The sequence below is a fragment of the Oncorhynchus gorbuscha genome, linkage group LG10 (assembly GCF_021184085.1).
Source record: "Oncorhynchus gorbuscha isolate QuinsamMale2020 ecotype Even-year linkage group LG10, OgorEven_v1.0, whole genome shotgun sequence".
Lineage (NCBI taxonomy): Eukaryota > Metazoa > Chordata > Actinopteri > Salmoniformes > Salmonidae > Oncorhynchus > Oncorhynchus gorbuscha.
Window position 1 is genome coordinate 41,657,618 of NC_060182.1, and position 19,809 is coordinate 41,677,426.

A 19,809-nucleotide genomic window follows, 5' to 3' on the forward strand; every position below is an offset into this window, starting at 1 on the left:
CATTGTTTTTCTTTTTCTTTCTAAACAAATCAAAATGTATTTTATATTGGCCAGGGTTTCTCTGAACCAGCTTCATGAGGTAGTCACCTGGAATGCATTTCAATGAACAGGAGTGCCATGATAAAAGTTCATTTGTGGAATTTCTTTCCTTCTTAATGCATTTGAGCCAATCAGTTGTGTGTGACAAGGTAGGGGTGCTATACAGAAGATAACCTTATTTGGTAAAATACCAAGTACATATTTGGGCAAGAACAGCTCAAATAAGCAAAGAGAAATGACAGTCCATCATTACTTTAAGGCATGAATGTCAGTCAATTCGGAAAATTTCAAGAACTTTGAAAGATTCTTCAAGTGCAGTCGCAAAAAGAACATTAGCGTTTTTTCAGAGTTCAAGTAACAGACACATCTCAACATCAACTGTTCAGAGGAGACTGTGTGAATCAGGCCCTCATGGTCAATTGCTGAAACCACTTTTGATTTTGATTGAGATGTTTTGTTCCAACCGCCATGTCTTTGTGAGAAAAGTATTTGAAATATCAAGTGGGACACAATCATGAAGTGGAACAACATTTATTGAATATTTCAAACTTTTTTAACAAATCAAAAACTGAAAAATTGGGCGTGCAAAATTATTCAGCCCCCTTAAGTTAATACTTTGTAGCACCACCACAGTTTTGCACATCGAAATTCCTCCTTGCAAAACAGCTCGAGCTCAGTGAGGTTGGATGGAGAGCATTTTGAACAGCAGTTTTCAGTTCTTTCCACAGATTCTCAATTGGATTCAGGTCTGGACTTTGACTTGGCCATTCTAACACCTGGATATGTTTATTTTTGAACCATTCCATTGTAGATTTTTCTTGTTGGAAGACAAATCTCCGTCCCAGTCTCTTTTGCATCCACTCCATCAATTTTAGGTTTTCTTCCAGTTCTTGTATTTGTGCTCCATCCATCTTCCCATTTCAATTTTAATCATCTTGTCCCTGCTGAAGAAAAGCAGGCCCAATTTGTGCTCATGTTTTGGGGATGTTTGCTTGGGAATTTTTTTTTGTATCCAAATCCAGCTTTAAACTTCTTCACAACAGTATCTTTTTATGGATATCTTTAAGAAATGGCTTTCTTCTTGACTCTTCCCTGCCTGGTGTGTTCCTGTGTTCTGAAGTTTCCATGATGCATCTCTGATCAGTCTTCTCCTTGTATTAACGGACAGTTCTTCAGTGCAGGTGCTTTAAACTTCTTTAAAGACTAACGGACCTGATACAGGTGGATTGTATTTATCATCATTAGTCATTTAGGTCAACATTGGATCATTCAGAGATCCTCACTGAACTTCTGGAGAGAGTTTGCTGCACTGAAAGTAAAGGGGCTGAATCATTTTGCACGCCCAATTTTTCAGTTTTTGATTTGTTAAAAAAGTTTGAAATATCCAATAAATGTCGTTCCACTTCATGATTGTGTCCCACTTGTTGTTGATTCTTCACAAAAAAAATACATTTTTATATCTTTATGTTTGAAGCCTGAAATGTGGCAAAAGGTCGCAAAGTTCAAGGGGGCCGAATACTTTCGCAAGGCACTGTAACCAGCATGGCTATCACAGCATTCTGCAGCGATACGCCATCCCATCTGGTTTGGGCTTAGTGGGACTATCATTTGTTTTTCAACAGGACCATGACCCAACACACCCCCAGGCTGTGTAAGGGCTATTTGACCAAGAAAGAGAGTGATGGAGTGCTGCATCAGATGACCGGGCCTCCACAATCACCCGACCTCAACCCAATTGAGATGGTTTGGGAGGAGTCAGACCACAGAGTGAAGGAAAAGCAGCCAACAAGTGCTCAGCATTTGTGGGAACTCATTAAAGACTGTTGGAAAGCATTCCATGTGAAGCTGGTTGAGAGAATGCCAAGAGTGTCCAAAGCTGTCATCAAGGCAAAGGGTGGCTACTTTGAAGAATCTCAAATATAAAATATATTTTGATTTGTTTAACACTTTTTTGGTTACTTCATGATTCCATATTTGTTATTTCATAGTTTTGATGTCTTCACTATTATTTTACTTTGTAGAAAGTCCCCTGAATGAGTAGGTGTATCCAAACATTTGACTGGTACTGTATCTGTTCATCATGTTGGTGTACTTCAACACCTTGTAGAATGTGTGAGAGATGGTACCACAGGGCAGGCTAAATACAACAGTGTGTGAGGGTGATGGATGCTTCGGGTATGTATTACCTTGGTATCAGTTCAGTCTGTGATGTCAATTCCTCTAATGATGATAATGATGTTACCATGGTATCAGTCCAGTCCTGGAGGTCAATTCTTCTAATGATGTTACCATGGTATCTATCAGTCTGTGTTGTCAATTGTAATGAAGACAGGAACAGAGTTACTGGCTCAGGGGCTCATTTAGAAGGGAACAACATTACAGAAAATTCTAATAGAAATGTGTACAACAGGAATGACTGTCAGATAGAATTGTAAGCTCTATATGTCACATTTCCATCTGTAACATTTAAAACAGCACTAGAGTGAATCAGGGCTTTCGTTCAGGAAATGTGGCCCTGAACAACAGATTTTCATTTAGCCTACTGGCCATTTGAGAAATTTGCCGGGTCCATATGCATGCATATCCCATTAGGGCGTCCGCCCGCGGTGCTCAGAATGACAGAAATCACATTTAGATTATGGTAATGCATATTAACAGAACATGCAACTCCTGTAAGGAAGCAAACCGTTTTCAAACCTTTGCCAAAATGCAATTTGCGGGAAAACCCCATTCTAAAAAGTGCACCTGATAACGCAGTTCCATATGCGACGGAGATGAAAATCTCTGTTCGAAATTTAGGAAGAGGGTGAATCTAAAGATGTCACAACGAGAATGGGTTGCTAATATGACTAGGACTGTGCATTTGGCTTCTGGAAAACGAAAGAAAGTTGATATGAAAAACAATAGAACAGGAGAGAAGTGGCATAGCTGTGGGTCCAATAGGGAAGTTAATGGAAATACATTTGCCCAAATTATATAATCAATCTATCGTCTTATTTATGTTTGTGTGTGTGCAAGTAGAAAAAAACATGTTGATTCACCCTAGGTCTGCTTCTAGAGAAATGTCAAAGCCATCCTCCTCTCTTTCATATTGATGAAACAAACGGTCTGCTACGGGTGGCAACCATGTCATACTCTTTATGACCAGACAGCATCAATCAGGCTGGCTACACACACATAGACAGAGTGGTGCTGTTTTGCTCGCTCGGGTCCTTTATTAGGTGAGAAGCATTCAGCCTCTTGCGAATTTTTTTCTTGATCAATTATTTGGACAAGTCTTGCTTCCCTTGGCATCCACGAATAAAAATGTTGAGACAAGAAGGGGGGGAGTGTGTGGCGAAGACATAGGAGTCTGGGTTGAGCTGTCTCCTGCCAATTCTTGCACATTCATTGTTTAATTGTGTGTATTGTTTATCCTTTTATTTTATTTATATCAATTCTCTATTACATATGTCACCAGTAGTAAGTGTACCATTAATCACAGTCATTTGGTTACATACAGTACATTTCTGTTAATGCATGTATTAGTCATTTACTGTTCTCATTCTCAAGAGTGGAAACGTTGTTTGCAGAGGTCACAACCTGCTACATATGTGAGAAACAAGTTTTGTTTGATTTCATAACTATCATTTACAATATTTGTCCATTTGTTTCATTGTCTTTTGTTTGGAGTGATCCATGTAACACATGTGAGTAATGAGTTTTAAAAAATATATATTTTTTTAATTCATGACAATGATTGAGAAACTAAAACATTGAAATGAAACTGTTCTATGAAAATGTGCATATGAAAATCAGACATGATACAAGGATAAATTGTAAGCTTCCCCAAACTTCAAACTCGTGTTGCCTATGCGGTCAAGAAAATAATGGCCTCCATGTTTAAATGTCATATTTTGCCTGTAGGCTACTTTGAAGAAAGGGAAGAAATGGCTCATAACATGAAATAAATATTCAGGTTTCAAACAATTCCGTATGTTTTCAAAACGCATACTGCCTAATTTAGCCAGCTGAAACCCTGGTCTGAATATGTCCCTAGTCTTATTACTAGTTGTAAAGTCTCACTACGGTAAGAGTTGTATGCATTCGACTCACAACAGTACGACCTAGTGGTCATTCTTAGAATTTCAACCTTAAGTTACAATTTCAAAGCTAGAAAAAAAATGCCACTACAAAAAGTATTACTTGAAACTTTTATTTTCAGCATTTTGAAGAATACTTCACAGGTCTCATTAAGTCACACCCAAAAACAGAGGTTGTTTTTTCCAAAATGTGTTGATTTCATGGGTGAGTTGAAAACAGTAGTAGTGACAGCATCAAGCTCAAAACAACCTTTAAAGAACCAGTTGTGAATTTGAGCTCAACATCAACTTGTCATTTCAGTTGCAAAGTAATTTCTTTCAATCACATTGTATCACCAATGTCGAGAGAGAAATCCTATTTTAGTAAAAAAAAATGTATTTTTACTTTATGCTGTAAAAGTAACAGAAGTGAATGGAGAAGCTGACTGCCACTGGGTATCATTTTTCCCTTTATGTGAGATAAAAAGTATAGTAAGTATCTTTGACGGCAAATTTAAAAATGGCTACTAAAGATGGCTGAGTCATTGTGAATCGGAGGATGAATCTTTGACGTCTGTGCTCTCTGTGGCCTCGCTAACTTCACTGAGGTCTTTGTTCTCTCCTCCACTGTCCCCCTCTCCCTCTTTCTCCTGGTCACCGGGTGTGGTTGTAGCTGTAGGTGCCTCCTGACCCAGGGCCTTCATTCCTGACTTCCTCAACTGTGGGACCCATAGACAGAAACAACAGACAAAACGGTCAAAATTCAGTTGACAAAAAGGAAAGGTTGACCTTAACCCTCAGGTAAAGAGAGTGGCTCATGACTGCGTTACGATTCTCTACCCTTCATCCAGAAGTGTGCACTTGTTTACTCCAGTTCATGCATTTAAAAGCAAGCACGGCGGGAGGGAGTTTGCACCATACTGCTCACACCAGTCTATTACTTTTAAATCCATGAGGGAGAATAGAATATAGGACGCACCCTTCGGGGAAAAGCGTAAGCGACTGTATGCAAAACACTGGGTGAGACAAAGGTGGTTGGATTACGCCCATAAAAGCCATGCTGCTGGATAAAGGGAAAGAGTAAAAAAATAAATAAAAAAATTCACCTCATCGGCCATGTGGGCTAGGTCTCTCTTCATGGCATAGGCATCCTCCCCATCTGCATAGTACTTGGGCTCTATTTCACTAATCCTAAGAAAGAGAAAGGAAATGATTAGTAAGTGAGTTACCAACAACATATTATACATGTACATTGCATCACTACAAACAATACCTGGTTAAATAAGAGCAAAAATAAATGAATTTGAATGCAAAGAATATCATTAGGGAATATGACCCACAGTTCCTGAATAAACATCTGTTTGAATAGGAGGCTGACATGGAACATCTATATTACATATGCATTTGCTTTAAGAGGGTTTTGTTTTCACAAGGATAGAAGGAGATCTTACTGGAATTTCAGTGTGTTTGAGTACAGGTGCAAGGCCGCTCGGTTACTGCAGTAGGAGAAAATTAGATGGATGCAATTCAAGTTATTTGTGAACAAACAAATACCATTTAAGAATGATCTGACACGAACAATGTCTCTCTGTATTTAAATGATCTTCTGGCTACACTTCTAGAGAACAGAAGAGCAGCATCCCATTACAAAAACTTATGTGGAAATTCTTATCTAAGAGTCCTGTAAAAACGACTCGAAATAGAATCTCATTGAAGTTCAACACAGACATCCAGCGCACTGCACTACCTTTTCCGGACATGAAGTGAGACATATTTGGCGTTGAAGTTTTCAATCATAGCTCGACTGGCTTGGTCCATCAGCTTCTGAGCTAGTCCCAAACGTCTGTGAGAGCGTTTGACAGCCTGAGCGACAGAGACAATCCAAACCGTCGTTAAATGATCCCTCCTGTTGCTCAACAACCGCACCTACACAACCTGACAAGTGCTGCAAATGATAGTGCACGCACGCCACACCCTCTTCAATTAAGTACTACAATGAACAATACAGAACCAAGACTCACCAGGGACGTGATGTGACCATGGGGGACATCATCTGGATCCTCCTCCCTGCATACCACATAAAGAGTGAGGGCTTGATAGAGACTGACAAACAATGGCATGAGATAAGATCTGTAGTTCAGGTATACTCACATCTTGGCCAAGACATATCCCACTATTTTGCCATTCTCATCCTCTGCGATGTAGGAGAGCTGAAAGATGAGCAAAGACAAGGTGATGTTAGAGATAGACACACTGAGTTACACAGACATCTAGTAACAACTAGGCCTAAATCGAACCCGTCATTCCTTCTGATGAGTTAGATTCAATTTGTGACTGATTGAATGCCAGGACAAAGACTTGAGTCAAGTGGTGATGGAGTTGTCTGCTGAAGAGGAGGCCATGTTAACCTGCGGCCAGGACAGTCCGTGGTAGAAGTAGTATTTCATCTGGTAGTTCTCTGGGAGACACAGCAGGTTGCAGTGCTGCATGTTCATAAGGTCCTCCGGCTGAGGAAACAGAACAAGGAATGTCAATGGTATGGATACTGACTGAAACAATTACTTTAACGTTAGTTAGCTAGAACACTTCAGAAAAGGGACTACAAGAGGAGATGTCTGGAGTGGGGACACAGATTCAGTCAAAATATTATTATTATATATTAGTAAGCTAACGTTAACTACACTTCAAGTGGCACTTCTCCTGTTTACTTCGTTGATAGTTACTGTATAAGCAATCTATTTAAATAGTAGCTAGCTAAATAGGCTAGTTGGCTCACAGTTTGACATGGCATGCATAAGTGGAGCTATCAGAAACCCCTGGATTGTTATTATTAGCGATGGGTGGCTATCTAGCTACGGTAAACTAGCACAGTGTTGCATGGTCGACAGTGCTTCTCACTTACCCTTGCGTTGCGAATATTCATGTTTTCTTCGACCGTCACACGTTCAGGTGATGAAAAATACAAGTAATGGGGGTAAAGTGTTCAAGCTATGAACTCCTAACGTAGTCTTAGATTATGTTTCAGGAGTGTTCGTTAGCTAGTTAGCAAGTTAAACCGAAGAGGAAGCATGCGCTTAACCGGAAGTTAATGAAAGGTAAGTCCCGCCTCTAGGGTCATGGCTAGAAGCTTCATCTTCGGTGGGGTTTATCGGCGGTTGGCATCTAGCATTATGGTGCATTATCGCCACCTACTGTACTGGAGTGTGAGCCAGATACAAGGAGAAACGACATCCTACCCTTCTTACTCTTAAAAAAAGATAAAATATTTGGGACAATATCAAATGACGTTCTACTCAATATACTCTTTAAAATAATTTCCTGTATGCCCTCTCCCTCATATCAGTTATCAGCCTCTCTCTTTCCCTATGATACTGCCCACACTGTAGCAATACTTGCTCCACGGTCTCTGTTTCCTGGCAACAACCACACTTTTCTGTTGGATGCTTTCCTATCACATTTAAGCACTTATTTAACTGGCTGTGTCCCACCTTTAATCTTGTAAAAAATTGCCTCCCCTCTTCTGTCCCTTCCTGCCGTTCTCCCCGACTTGCCTCTTTACTCTAATTAAATTAGTATTTCTATTCCACTGCTCCTGCCATCTCTGCACCATCACTGTCCATATCTGGATTTTTGCCTCTGCATTGCTCCCCACCCTCCCCACGGTACCTCCTCACCCTCCCCACTGTACCTCCCCACTGTACCTCCCCACGGTACCTCCTCACCCTCCCCACTGTACCTCCCCACTGTACCTCCCCACTGTACCTCCTCACCCTCCCCACTGTACCTCCCCACTCTCCCCACTGTATCCTCCCCACCCTAGCGTGGTAGAAAGTGGCCCCACTGTGAAAGGATGCCAGGTCCTCCCCACTGTACCTCCCCACCCTCCCCCGGCCTGGAGGTAGGGGACCTCCTCACCCTCCCCACTGTACCTCCCCACTGTACCTCCCCACCCTCCCCACGGTACCTCCTCACCCTCCCCACTGTACCTCCCCATGCTTTCCTACTGTACCTCCCACTGTACTGTACCTCCCCACTGTACCTCCTCACCCTCCCCACTGTACCTCCCCCACTCTCCCCACTGTACCTCCCCACCCTCCCCACTGTACCTCCCCACTGTACCTCCCCACCCTCCCCACGGTACCTCCTCACCCTCCCCACTGTACCTCCCCACTGTACCTCACCCCCCACTGTACCTCCCCACTGTACCTCCCCACTGTACCTCCCCACCCTCCCCACTGTACCTCCCCACCCTCCCCACGGTACCTCCTCACCCTCCCCACTGTACCCTCCCCACTGTACCTCCCCACTCTACCTCCCCACTGTACCTCCTCACCCTCCCCACTGTACCTCCCCACCCTCCCCACGGTACCCTCCTCACCCTCCCCACTGTACCTCCCCCTCCACACTGTACCTCCCCACCCTCCCCACTGTACCTCCCCACCCTCCCCACTGTACCTCCCCACCCTCCCCACTGTACCTCCTCACCCTCCCCACTGTACCTCCCCACCCTCCCCACTGTACCCCCCCACTGTACCTCCCCACCCCCCACTGTACCTCCCCACCCTCCCCACTGTACCTCCCCACCTCCCCCCCACTGTACCTCCCCACCCTCCCCACTGTACCTCCCCACCCTCCCCACTGTACCTCCCCACCCTCACCACTGTACCTCCTCACCCTCCCCACCCTCCCCACCCTCCCCACTGTACCTCCCCACCCTCCCCACTGTACTTCCCCACCCTCCCCACTGTACCTCCCCACCCTCCCCACTGTACCTCCCAACTGCCTAGTAGTTTCCCTAGTAGTTTCCCTAGTCTTTCCTCCCAACTGCCTAGTAGTTTCCCCTCCTCCCACACTGTTGTACAACACCAATACCTTATCCAGTGCCTAATCATTAAGATGGGCCAACACCTCATCTTTCCAAGGTGAAGTTAACCCAGCCTTATTACCTATTTCCCTTTTCATCCTCCCTCCTATCCAGCTCGTTCTCGTTCTCTCCCTCTGCACCTCCTCAAATTAGCCCGAGCTATGCACTTGGACAAATGCTTAGGCCATCATCTCTGCCTTCTCCTCATCTGTTACTACATCATCCTTCCCTCTTGTCAACACTGGATAATCCAACTCCCTTCTGACCCCACTCATCCACTTAATCATCCCCCATACTTCTCCTACAGGTGTCGCCTTTCAATGATGTCATAGACCCGATGCTAACTTTGAGCTCTTTGCCTGACGAATAGTTCTCCTCACCAGGGCCTGTTTATACCGAATCAGATGTTAGAAGTTATGCGTCCTTTTCAGTGCTCTAAATGCCGTGTTCTAACTCCTCACCATTTCCCCACACACATCCGTCCACCATGGGACTGTTTTCCTCCTCCCTGAACTCTTAGGTATAGTCTCAGTAGCTGCCCCCACTAATGCTGTTCTCACCCACATCCATATCCACATCCTCTCTCATATCCACCCAAGCCATCACCTGTTCACTCAGCTCCTGAAACTGATCCCACTTTGCCCTTCCAAACACCCACCTGCCTCCTTGACCCATTGACACCTCCTCCTCCCTCTGGCCTACTGTGCATACTATGGGGTAATGATCACTCCCTACTGTCGACTCCTCCCATACCTCCCACTCACAGATTCCTGCCATCGCACTAGATACCAGAGTGAGTTCCGAGGCAAACTCTTTCCCTGTGGCTTCATTAATCCTGGTCCCTCGGCCATCATCCAGGCACACCATATCTTTGATTACTATGAAATTGTCCATCACTTGGTTAATTCCATCCACCTGTTTCCCCCCCAGAGCATATTGTGGGCATTGAAATCTCCACACCATATTTCTATCCTGGCCCTCCACCCTCTCCAGCACTTCCAGGTCCAATATCTGCCAGGGATTATAGTAGTTCACTACCACTAGCATCCATCCTCTCAACCACACCTCCACATATTCCTGTTCAATACCTTTGCTTAGCATCCTATAGGGAAGTCCTTGCTTTATGAAGGTGGCACCCCACCTCCCCACATGTCCCTGTATGATAAACTCCACAGTCGGTTTGAGTCATGTTTCCTACACACAAATCACATCAACCTTAGCTGGCATATCTACAATGAACTGCTTGAATTCCTGCCCATTAGCCAACAGGCTTCCAACATTCCATTGTAGTATTACCATCATAACTAAGATCCAGTAATACATGACTCCACCCTCGGCTGATTGAGGTCATCTCAAACCTCTTCCCATGTCAACCCATGTCTACTTTAGCAGTGCTATTGATAGCTCCTACTATGAACGTCACGAGCTTTCTCTTATCAATGTATACCATATCGCCCCCGGTCTAGATGCTCCTACCCATCTCTCCCTTGAACCTGTATCTACCTGGACCAGCCTCACTGCCTCAGCATATGACACCCTTCTCTCACTTTTACTCTTACTCTGCACTCTTACTTGCACCTCCACTGCCTGCTTCATTGCCTCATACCCACTATATGCCACACTATGAGCACCCCCACAGCTGCAACCCTTTGGTTGTACATCATCCCCACATTTCCCATACTCATGCTCCCCTCCATGTCTTGCACTCCTCTCTATCTGTTTACAGGCTGCTGCCACATTTCCCATACTCATGCTCCCCTCCACGTCTTGCACTCCTCTCTATCTGTTTACAGGCTGCTGCCACATTTCCCATACTCATGCTCCCCTCCACGTCTTGCACTCCTCTCTATCTGTTTACAGGCTGCTGCCACATTTCCCATACTCATGCTCCCCTCCACGTCTTGCACTCCTCTCTATCTGTTTACAGGCTGCTGCCACAGTTCCCATACTCATGCTCCCCTCCACGTCTTGCACTCCTCTCTATTTGTTTACAGGCTGCTGCCACATTTCCCATACTCATGCTCCCCTCCACGTCTTGCACTCCTCTCTATCTGTTTACAGGCTGCTGCCACATTCCCAAACCTCTGGCAGTTATAACATCTTAAAGGCATTGGTACATAAAGCCCTCACATAATAACGCATGTATCCTATGGTTACTATATTTGTCAGTACCCTGTCCTTGACGTGTAACAGAATAGACTGGCTGTCTACCCTAACCACACCCCTTCTTTCTTGCGATCTTTGAGCAACCACTAGAACACCTCCTCTCATAATGTTGCTTACCCCCTTTAATCCACTGCTTCCCTGCTTTTTAAAAAGGTATTTTATTTCACCTTTATTAAAACCAGGTAGTGCTAGTTGAGAACAAGTTCTCATTTACATCTGCGACCTGGCCAAGATGAAGCGTAGCAATTCGACACATACAACAACACAGAGTTCCACATGGAATAAACAAACATGCAGTCAATAATACAGTAGAGAAAAAAAGTCTATATACAGTGTGTGCAAATGAGGTAAGATAAGGGAGGATAAGGGAGGTAAATAAATAGGCCATAGTGGCGAGGTAATTACGATATACAGTTGAAGTTGGAAGTTTACATGCACCTTAGCCAACTACATTTAAACTCAGTTTTTCACAATTCCTGACATTGAATCCTAGTAAAAATGCTATATCTTAGGTCAGTTAGGATCACCACTTTATTTAAGAATGTGAAATGTCAGAATAATAGTAAAGAGAATGATTTATTTCAGCTTTAATTTCTTTCTTCACATTCCCAGTGGGTGTACACTCAATTAGTATTTGGTAGCATTGCCTTTAAATTGTTTAACTTGGGTCAAACGTTTCGGGGAGCCTTCCACAAGCTTCCCACAATAAATTGGGTGAATTTTGGCCCATTCCTCCTGACAGAGCTGGTGTAACTGAGTCAGATTTGTAGGCCTCCTTGCTCGCACACACTTTTTCAGTTCTGCCCAGAAATATTCTATCAGATTGAAGTCAGGGATTTGTGATGGCTACTCCAACACCTTGACTTTGTTGTCCTTAAGCCAATTTGCCACAACTTTGGAAGTATGTTTGGGGTCATTGTCCATTTGGAAGACCCATTTGCAATCAAGCTTTAACTTCCTGACTGATGTCTTGAGATGTTGCTTCAATTTCCTGCCTCATGAAGCCATCTATTTTGTGAAGTACACCAGTCCTTCCTGCAGCAAAGCTCCCCCACAACATGTTATTTTATTTTTATTTTACCTTTATTTAACGAGGCAAGTCAGTTAAGAACAAATTCTTATTTTCAATGACGGCCTAGGAACAGTGGGTTAACTGCCTGTTCAGGCGCAGAACGACAGATTTCTACCTTGTCAGCTCAGGGATTTGAATTTGCAACCTTTCGGTTACTAGTCCAACACTCTAACCACTAGGCTACCCTGCCACCCCATGATGCTGCCACCAGCGTGCTTCACGGCTGGGATGGTGTTCTTCGGCTTGCAACCCTCCCCCTTTAACCTCCAAACATAACGATGGTCATTATGGCCAACAGTTCTATTTTTGTTTCATCAGACCAGAGGACATTACTCAAAAAAATATGATCTTTGTCCCCATGTGCAGTTGAAAATAGTAGTCTGGCATTTTTATGGTGGTTTTGGAGCAGTGGCTTCTTCCTTGCTGAGTTGCCTTTCAGGTTATGTCGATATAGGACTCGTTTTACTGTGAATATAGATACTTTTGTACCTGTTTCCCCCAGCATCTTCACAAGGTCCTTTGCTGTTGTTCTGGGAATGATTTGCACTTTTCGCACCAAAGTACGTTCATCTCTAGGAGACAGAACGCGCCTCCTTCCTGAGCGGTATGACGGATGCGTGGTCCCATGGTGTTTATACTTGCATACTATTGTTTGTACAGATGGACGTGGTACCTTCAGGCATTTAGAAATTGCTCCCAAGGATGAACCAGACTTGTAGAGGTCTACAATTTATTTTCTGAGGTCTTGGCTGAATGCTTTTGATTTCCCCATGATGTCAAGCAGAGGCACTTAGTTTGAAGGTAGGCCTTGAAATACATCCACAGGTACACCTCCAATTGACTAAAATTATGTCAATTAGCTAACCCTATCAGAAACCCTACTAACCCTATCAGAAACCCTACTAACCCTATCAGAAACTTCTAAAGCCATGACATAATTTTCTGGAATTTTCTAAACTGTTTAAAGGCACAGTCAACTTAGTGTATGTGAACTTCTGACCCACTGGAATTGTGATACAGTGAATTATAAGTGAAATAGTCTGTCTGTAAACAATTATGGGAAAAATGACTTGTGTCATGCACAAAGTAGATGTCTTAACCAACTTGCCAAAACTATAGTTTGTTAACAAGAAATTTGTGGAATGGTTGAAAAAATAGTTTTAATGACTTCAACCTAAGTGTATGTAAACTTACGACTTCAACTGTAGCAATTAAACATGGGAGTGATAGATGTGCAGAAGATGAATGTGCAAGTAGAGAGATGCAAAGGAGCTAAATAAATAAATACAGTATGGGGATGAGGATGAGGTAGTTGGATGGGCTATTTAAAGACGGGCTATGTACAGGTGCAATGATCTGTGAGCTGCTCTGACAGCTGGTGCTTGAAGTTAGTAAGGGAGATATGAGTCTCCAGCTTCAGTGATTTTTGCAGTTCATTTCAGTCATAGGCAGCAGAGAACTGGAAGGAAAGGCGGCGAAACGAGGAATTCGCTTTGGTGTTACCAGTGAAATATACCTGCTGGAGTGCGTTCTGCGGGTGGTTGCTGCTATGGTGACCTAGCAAAGACTTGTAGATGACCTGGAGCCAGTGGGTTTGGCGACGAGTATGAAGTAAGGGCCAGCCAACGAGAGCGTACAGGTTGCAGTCATGGGTAGTATATGGGGCTTTGGTGACAAAGTGGATGGCACTGTGATAGACTGCATCCCCTTTGTTGAGTAGAGTGTTGGAGGCTATTTTGTAAATGACATCGCCGAAGTCGAGGATTGGTAGGATAGTCAATTTTACGAGGGTGTGTTTGGCATGAGTGAAGGATGCTTTGTTGCGAAATAGGAAGCTAATTCTAGATTTAATTTGGGATTGGAGATGCTTATTGTGGGTCTGGAAGGAGAGTTTACAGTCTAACCAGACACCTAGGTATTTGTAGTTGTCCACATATTTTAAGTCAGAACCGTCCAGAGTCGTGATGCTGGACGGGCAGGCAGGGGCGGGCAGCGACCGGTTGAAGAGGATGCATTTAGTTTTACTTGCATTTAAGAGCAGTTGGAGGCCACGGAAGGAGAGTTGTATGGCATTGCAGCTCGTCTGGAGGTAGGGTAGCACAGTGTCCAAAGAAGGGCCAGAAGTATACAGAACGGTGTCGTCTGCGTAGAGGTGGATCAGAGAATCACCAGCAGCAAGAGCGACTGAGGTGAACAGCTCGGAAACCAGACTGCATAGCGGAGAAGGTACGGTGGGATTCGAAATAGTCGGTGATCTGTTTGTTAACATGGCTTTCTAAGACCATAGAAAGGCAGGGTAGGATAGATATAGGTCTGTAGCAGTTTTGGTCTAGAGTGTCTCCCCCTTTGAAGAGGAGGAGGACTGCGGCAGCTTTCCAATCTTTGGGATTTCAGACAATACGAAAGAGAGGTTGAACACGCTAGTAACAGGTATTGCAACAATTTCGGCAGATAATTTTAGAAAGACAGGGTCCAGATTGTCTAGCCCGGCTGTTTTGTAGGGGTCCAGATTTTGCAGCTCTTCCAGAACATCAGCTATCTGGATTTGTGTGAAGGAGAAATGGGGGAGGCTTGGGCGAGTTGCTGTGGGGGGTGAAGGGCAGTTGACCGGGGTAGGAGTAGCTAGGTGGAAAGCATGGCTAGCCGTAGAAAAATGCTTGTTGAAATTCTCAATTATCATGGATTTATCAGTGGTGACAGTGTTTCCTAGACTCAGTGCAGTGGGCATCTGGGAGAAGGTGCTCTTATTCTCCATGGACTTTACAGTGTCCCAGAACGTTTTTGAGTTTGTGCTACAGGATGCAAATTTGAAAAAGCTAGCCTGTGTATATGGTTCCTAACTTCCCTGAAAAGTTGCATATCACAGGGGCTATTTGATGCTAATGCAGTCCGCCACAGGATGTTTTTGTGCTGGTCAGGGCAGTCATGTCTGGAGTGAACCAAGAGCTATATCTGTTCCTCATTCTAAATTTTTTGAGTAGGGCATGCTTATTTAAGATTCATTTTTTATTTATCTGTTATTTTACCAGGTAAGTTGACTGAGAACACGTTCTCATTTGCAGCAATGACCTGGGGAATAGTTACAGGGGAGAGGAGGTGGATGAATGAGCCAATTGTAAACTGGGGATTATTAGGTGACCATGATGGTTTGAGGGCCAGATTGGGAATTTAGCCAGGACAACGGGGTTAACACCCCTACTCTTACGATAAGTGCCATGGGATCTTTAATGACCTCAGAGAGTCAGGACATCCCGTTAACCTCCCATCCGAAAGACAGCATCCTACACAGGGCAGTGTCATATTTTGGGATTAAAAAAATAATAATTTAGACCAGAGGAAAGAGTGCCTCCTACTGGCCCTCCAACAACACTTCCAGCAGCATCTGGTCTCCCATCCAGGAACTGACCAGGACCAACCCTGCTTAGCTTCAGAAGCAAGCCAGCAGTGATGGCAAGATGGTGAGGAAGGCACTTTTAAAGAATAACCAGGCATCCTTTACTGACGGGATGAGGTCAATATCCTTCCACGATACCCGGGCCAGATCGATTAGAAAGGCCTGTTCGCTGAAGTGTTTTAGGGAGCGTTTGACGGTGCTGAGGGGTCGTCATTTGACTGCAGACCCATTACGGATGCAGACAATGAGGCAGTGATTTCTGAGATCTTGGTTGAAGACAGCAGAGGTGTATTTGGAGGGCAAGTTGGTTAGGATGATATCTATGAGGGTGCCCATGTTTACGGATTTGGGGTTGTACCTGGTAGGTTCATTGATAATTTGTGTGAGATTGAGGGCATCAAGCCTAGATTGTAGGATATCCGGGGTGTTAAGCATGTCCCAGTTTAGGTCACCTAGCAGCACAAGCTCTGAAGATAGATGGAGGGCAATCAATTCACATATGGTGTCCAGGGCACAGCTGGGGGCAGAGGGTGGTCTATAGCAAGCGGCAACGGTGAGAGGCTTGTTTCTGGAAAGGTGGATTTTTAGAAGTAGAAGCTTGAATTGTTTGGGCACAGATCTGGATAGTATGACAGAACTTTGCAGGCTATCCCTGCAGTAGATTGCTACTCCACCCCCTTTGGCAGTTCTATCTTGTCGGAAAATATTATAGTTAGAGATGGACATTTCAGGGCTTGATCAGTCCAGCTGCCCACACCACCTTACACTTCCCTATTTGCTTCACTCTGAGAGCTTTTTCCCTCTGCGCCATGTCCTTACAGAACACCAACAAGCTCCCATCTCTTAACACTTTAGCATTGACAACAACCCCAATCAAATCTTTTATCACAGCCCTCAACCTTATCGGACTCTACGCCCCAAATGCTCCTTCCTCCATAAACTTCCGAATCATGTTATGCTCCTCCTCACCTCCATGCTCTTTTCGCAGAATAAATCAGTGACCGGAGCCAGATTACGATCAGCTGGAAGGAGTGGGACGGAAGATGGCGGAAACTGAGGTTTTGTTTGAAACTGCTAATGTGTCGAGTGAAGCTAATAGTACAGAAAGTGAGAATGAATGGGTTACAGTGGGGAAGAAAAAGGGAAACAAGAGAAGTAAAGATATATTGTAAAATAGAAAACCTGTCACGTGTGCTCCCTCTCTGGCCTCTAGGTCACCAGGCTGCTCGTTACGGAGCCAGGTGACTGTCACCATCGTTACGCACATCAGCGCATAATGACACTCACCGCCTTGATTACCTGCCCTATATATGTCACTCCCTTTGGTTCCTTCCCCAGGTATCATTGTTTCGGTTTCATGTCTGTGCGTTGTCCATTTTTCTTATTTTGTATTATGTTTTCAGTTATTTATTAAATTATTCACTCCCTGAACTTGCTTCCTGACTCCCAGCGCACATGTTACAGTGTTTTGGATCAATGATACTTGGGAAATCCATTTAACGTCTCCAGGAGAATCTGGAATGTGTTGGAAGAAAGTGTGGAGTCGGTGAGAGTCACAAGAAGTGTTTTTTTTAAAGTTGTATGTCTGCAGAGCAGAAAAAGCTTGTGTTAAAGGTTCAAAAAGATAACCGAGTGGAATGTTTCCTGCATGGATTTTCGTAGCAGGGCAACCTATCAAGGGGGTTATTTCTCGAGTGGCGCAAGACATCGATGGAGTGGTTGGTTCACGTCAATTGAACTGTATGGTGGACAGACAAAAGAGGTTCACTTCATCCATGGTACTGTTCTTTGGTGAAGAGTCTCTCCCTTCTCATATAAAGTTAAGATTCATGAGATACCCTATAAGAGATTTTGCGCACAAGCCAATCAAGTTTATTTACAAAGCCCTTCTTACATCAGCTGTCACAAAGTGCTGTACATAAACCCAGCCTAAAACCCCAAACAGTAAGCAAAGCAGGTGTAGAAGCATGGAGGCTAGGAAAAACTCCATAGAAAGGCCAGAACCTAGGAAGAAACTTAGAGAGGAACCAGGCTATAAGGGGTGGCCAGTCCTCTTCAGTCTGTGCCGGGTGGAGATTACAACAGAACATGGCCAAGATGTTCAAATGGTCATAGATGACCTGCAGGGTCAAATAATAATAATAACAGTGGTTGTCGAGGGTGCAACAGGTCAGCACCTCAGGAGTAAATGTCAGTTGGCTTTTCATAGCCGATCATTCAGAGTATCTCTAGAGTTGAACACAGCTGGTCTGGGACAGGTAGCATGTCCGGTGAACAGGTCAGGGTTCCATAGCCACAGGCAGAACAGTTGAAACTGGAGCAGCAGCACGACCAGATGTACTGGGACAGCAAGGAGTCATCAGGCCAGGTAGCCCTGAGGCATGGTCCGAGGGCTCAGGTCCTCCGAGAGAGAGAAAGAAAGAAAGAAAGAAAGAAAGAGAGAGAAAAATAAAGAAAAGGAGGAGAGAATTAGAGAGAGCATACTTAAATTCACACAGGACACTGGATAAGACAGGAGAAATACTCCAGATATAACAGACTGACCCTAGTCCCCGACACAAACTATTGCAGCATAAATACTGGAGGCTGAGACAGGAGGGGTCGGGAGACACTGTGGCCCCGTCTGACAATACCCCCGACAGGGCCAAACAGACAGGATATAACCGCACCCACTTTGCCAAAACACAGCCCCACACCACTAGAGGGATATCTTCAACCACCAACTTACTGTCCTGAGACAAGGCCGAGTATTGACCACAAAGATCTCCCCCACGGCACATCCCAAGCGGGGGCGCCAACCCGGACAGGAAGGTCACATCAGTGACTCAACCCACTCAAGTGACGCACCCCTCCTAGGGACGGCATGGAAGAGCATCAGTAAGCCAGTGACTCAGCCCCTGTAATAGGGTCCCGGTGGAGAGAGGGGAACTGGCCAGGCAGAGACAGCAAGGGTTGTTCGTTGCTCCATTGCCTTTCCGTTCACCTTCACACTCCTGGGCCAGACTACACTCAATTATAGGACCTACTGAAGAGATGAGTCTTCAATAAAGACTTAAAGGTTGAGACCGAGTCTGCATTTCTCACATGGATAAGCAGAACATTCCATAAAAATGAAGCTCTATATGAGAAAGCCATGCCTCCAGCTGTTTGCTTAGAAATTCTAGGGACAATTAGGAGGCCTGCGTCTTGTGACCGTAGCGTACGTGTAGGCATGTACGGCAGGACCAAATCGGAAAGATAGGTAGGAGCAAGCCCATGTAATGCTCTGTAGATTAGCAGTAAAACCTTGAAATCAGCCCTTGCCTCAACAGGAAGCCAGTGTAGAGAGGCTAGCACTGGAGTAATATGATCACATTTTTGGTTCTAGTCAAGATTCTGAAGTTTATTTAGTGCTTTTCCGGGTAGCCGGAAAGTAGAGCATTGCAGTAGTCTAACATAGAAGTGACAAAAGCATGGATTCATTTTTCTGCATCATTTTTGGACAACTTTTGTGATATTTACAATGTTACGTAGATGGAAAAAAGCTGTCCTTGAAACAGTCTTGATATGTTCTTCAAAAGAGAGATCAGGGTACAGAGTAACGCCGAGGTCCTTCACAGTTTTATTTGAGACGACTGTACAACCATCAAGATTAATTGTCAGATTCACAGACAGACAACAGACAACAGATTCAACAGATCTATTTGTTTCTTGGCACCTAGAACAAGCATCTCTGTTTTGTCCGAGTTTAAAAATACAATTTGCCACCATCCACTTCCTTAAGTCTGAAACACAGGCTTGCAGGGAGGGCAATTTTGGGGCTTCACCATGTTTCATCGAAATGTACAGCTGTGTGTCATTCGTATAAAATAAGTTAACATTTTTCCGAATGACATCACCAAGAGGTAAAATATATAGTGAAAACAATAGTGGTCCTAAAACGGAGCCTTGAGGAACACAGACATTTACAGTTCATTTGTCAGAGGACAAACCATTCACAGAGACAAACTGATATCTTTCCGTCAGATAAGATCTAAACCAGGCCAGAACTTGTCTGTGTAGACCAATTTGGGTTTCCAATCTCTCCAAAAGTACGTGGTGATCGATGGTATCAAAAGCAACACTAATGTCTAGGAGCACGAGGACAGATACAGAGCCTGGGTCTGACGCCATTAAAAGGTAATTTACCACCTTCACAAGAGCAGTCTCAGTGCTATGACGGGGTCTAAAACCA

The 19,809-nt window shown here is 44.3% G+C and overlaps 1 protein-coding gene across 2 annotated transcripts; it reads right to left on the reverse strand.

Moving 5' to 3' along the window:
- Window positions 1-4,218: 4,218 nt before the first annotated feature.
- LOC124045166 (N-alpha-acetyltransferase 10-like) lies at window positions 4,219-7,197 on the reverse strand. 2 transcript variants are annotated; one of them, XM_046364410.1, is made up of 8 exons: window positions 7,003-7,197; window positions 6,509-6,607; window positions 6,252-6,310; window positions 6,122-6,167; window positions 5,848-5,963; window positions 5,552-5,599; window positions 5,207-5,291; window positions 4,219-4,828 (listed from the first exon to the last, which is right to left on the reverse strand). In XM_046364410.1, exons 1-8 carry the CDS (start codon window positions 7,021-7,023, stop codon window positions 4,643-4,645), a joined length of 660 nt encoding a protein of 219 aa, XP_046220366.1. In that variant the 5' UTR covers window positions 7,024-7,197; the 3' UTR covers window positions 4,219-4,642. The 2 variants fall into 2 exon arrangements, with proteins under 2 accessions (XP_046220366.1, XP_046220367.1); XM_046364411.1 differs by having other exon boundaries at window positions 5,552-5,596; window positions 7,003-7,196.
- Window positions 7,198-19,809: the final 12,612 nt, after the last annotated feature.

Bases quoted from the DNA above. Each gene is read 5' to 3' on its own strand.
- LOC124045166 (XM_046364410.1), bottom strand. From the start codon at position 7,023: ATGAATATTCGCAACGCAAGG. The intron at 6,311-6,508 runs GTTAACATGGCC...CTCATCTTTCAG, and splicing joins ACGGACTGTCCTGGCCGCAG to CTCTCCTACATCGCAGAGGA. The intron at 5,292-5,551 runs GTAAGATCTCCT...TCTCTTTCTTAG, and splicing joins TCAAACACACTGAAATTCCA to GATTAGTGAAATAGAGCCCA.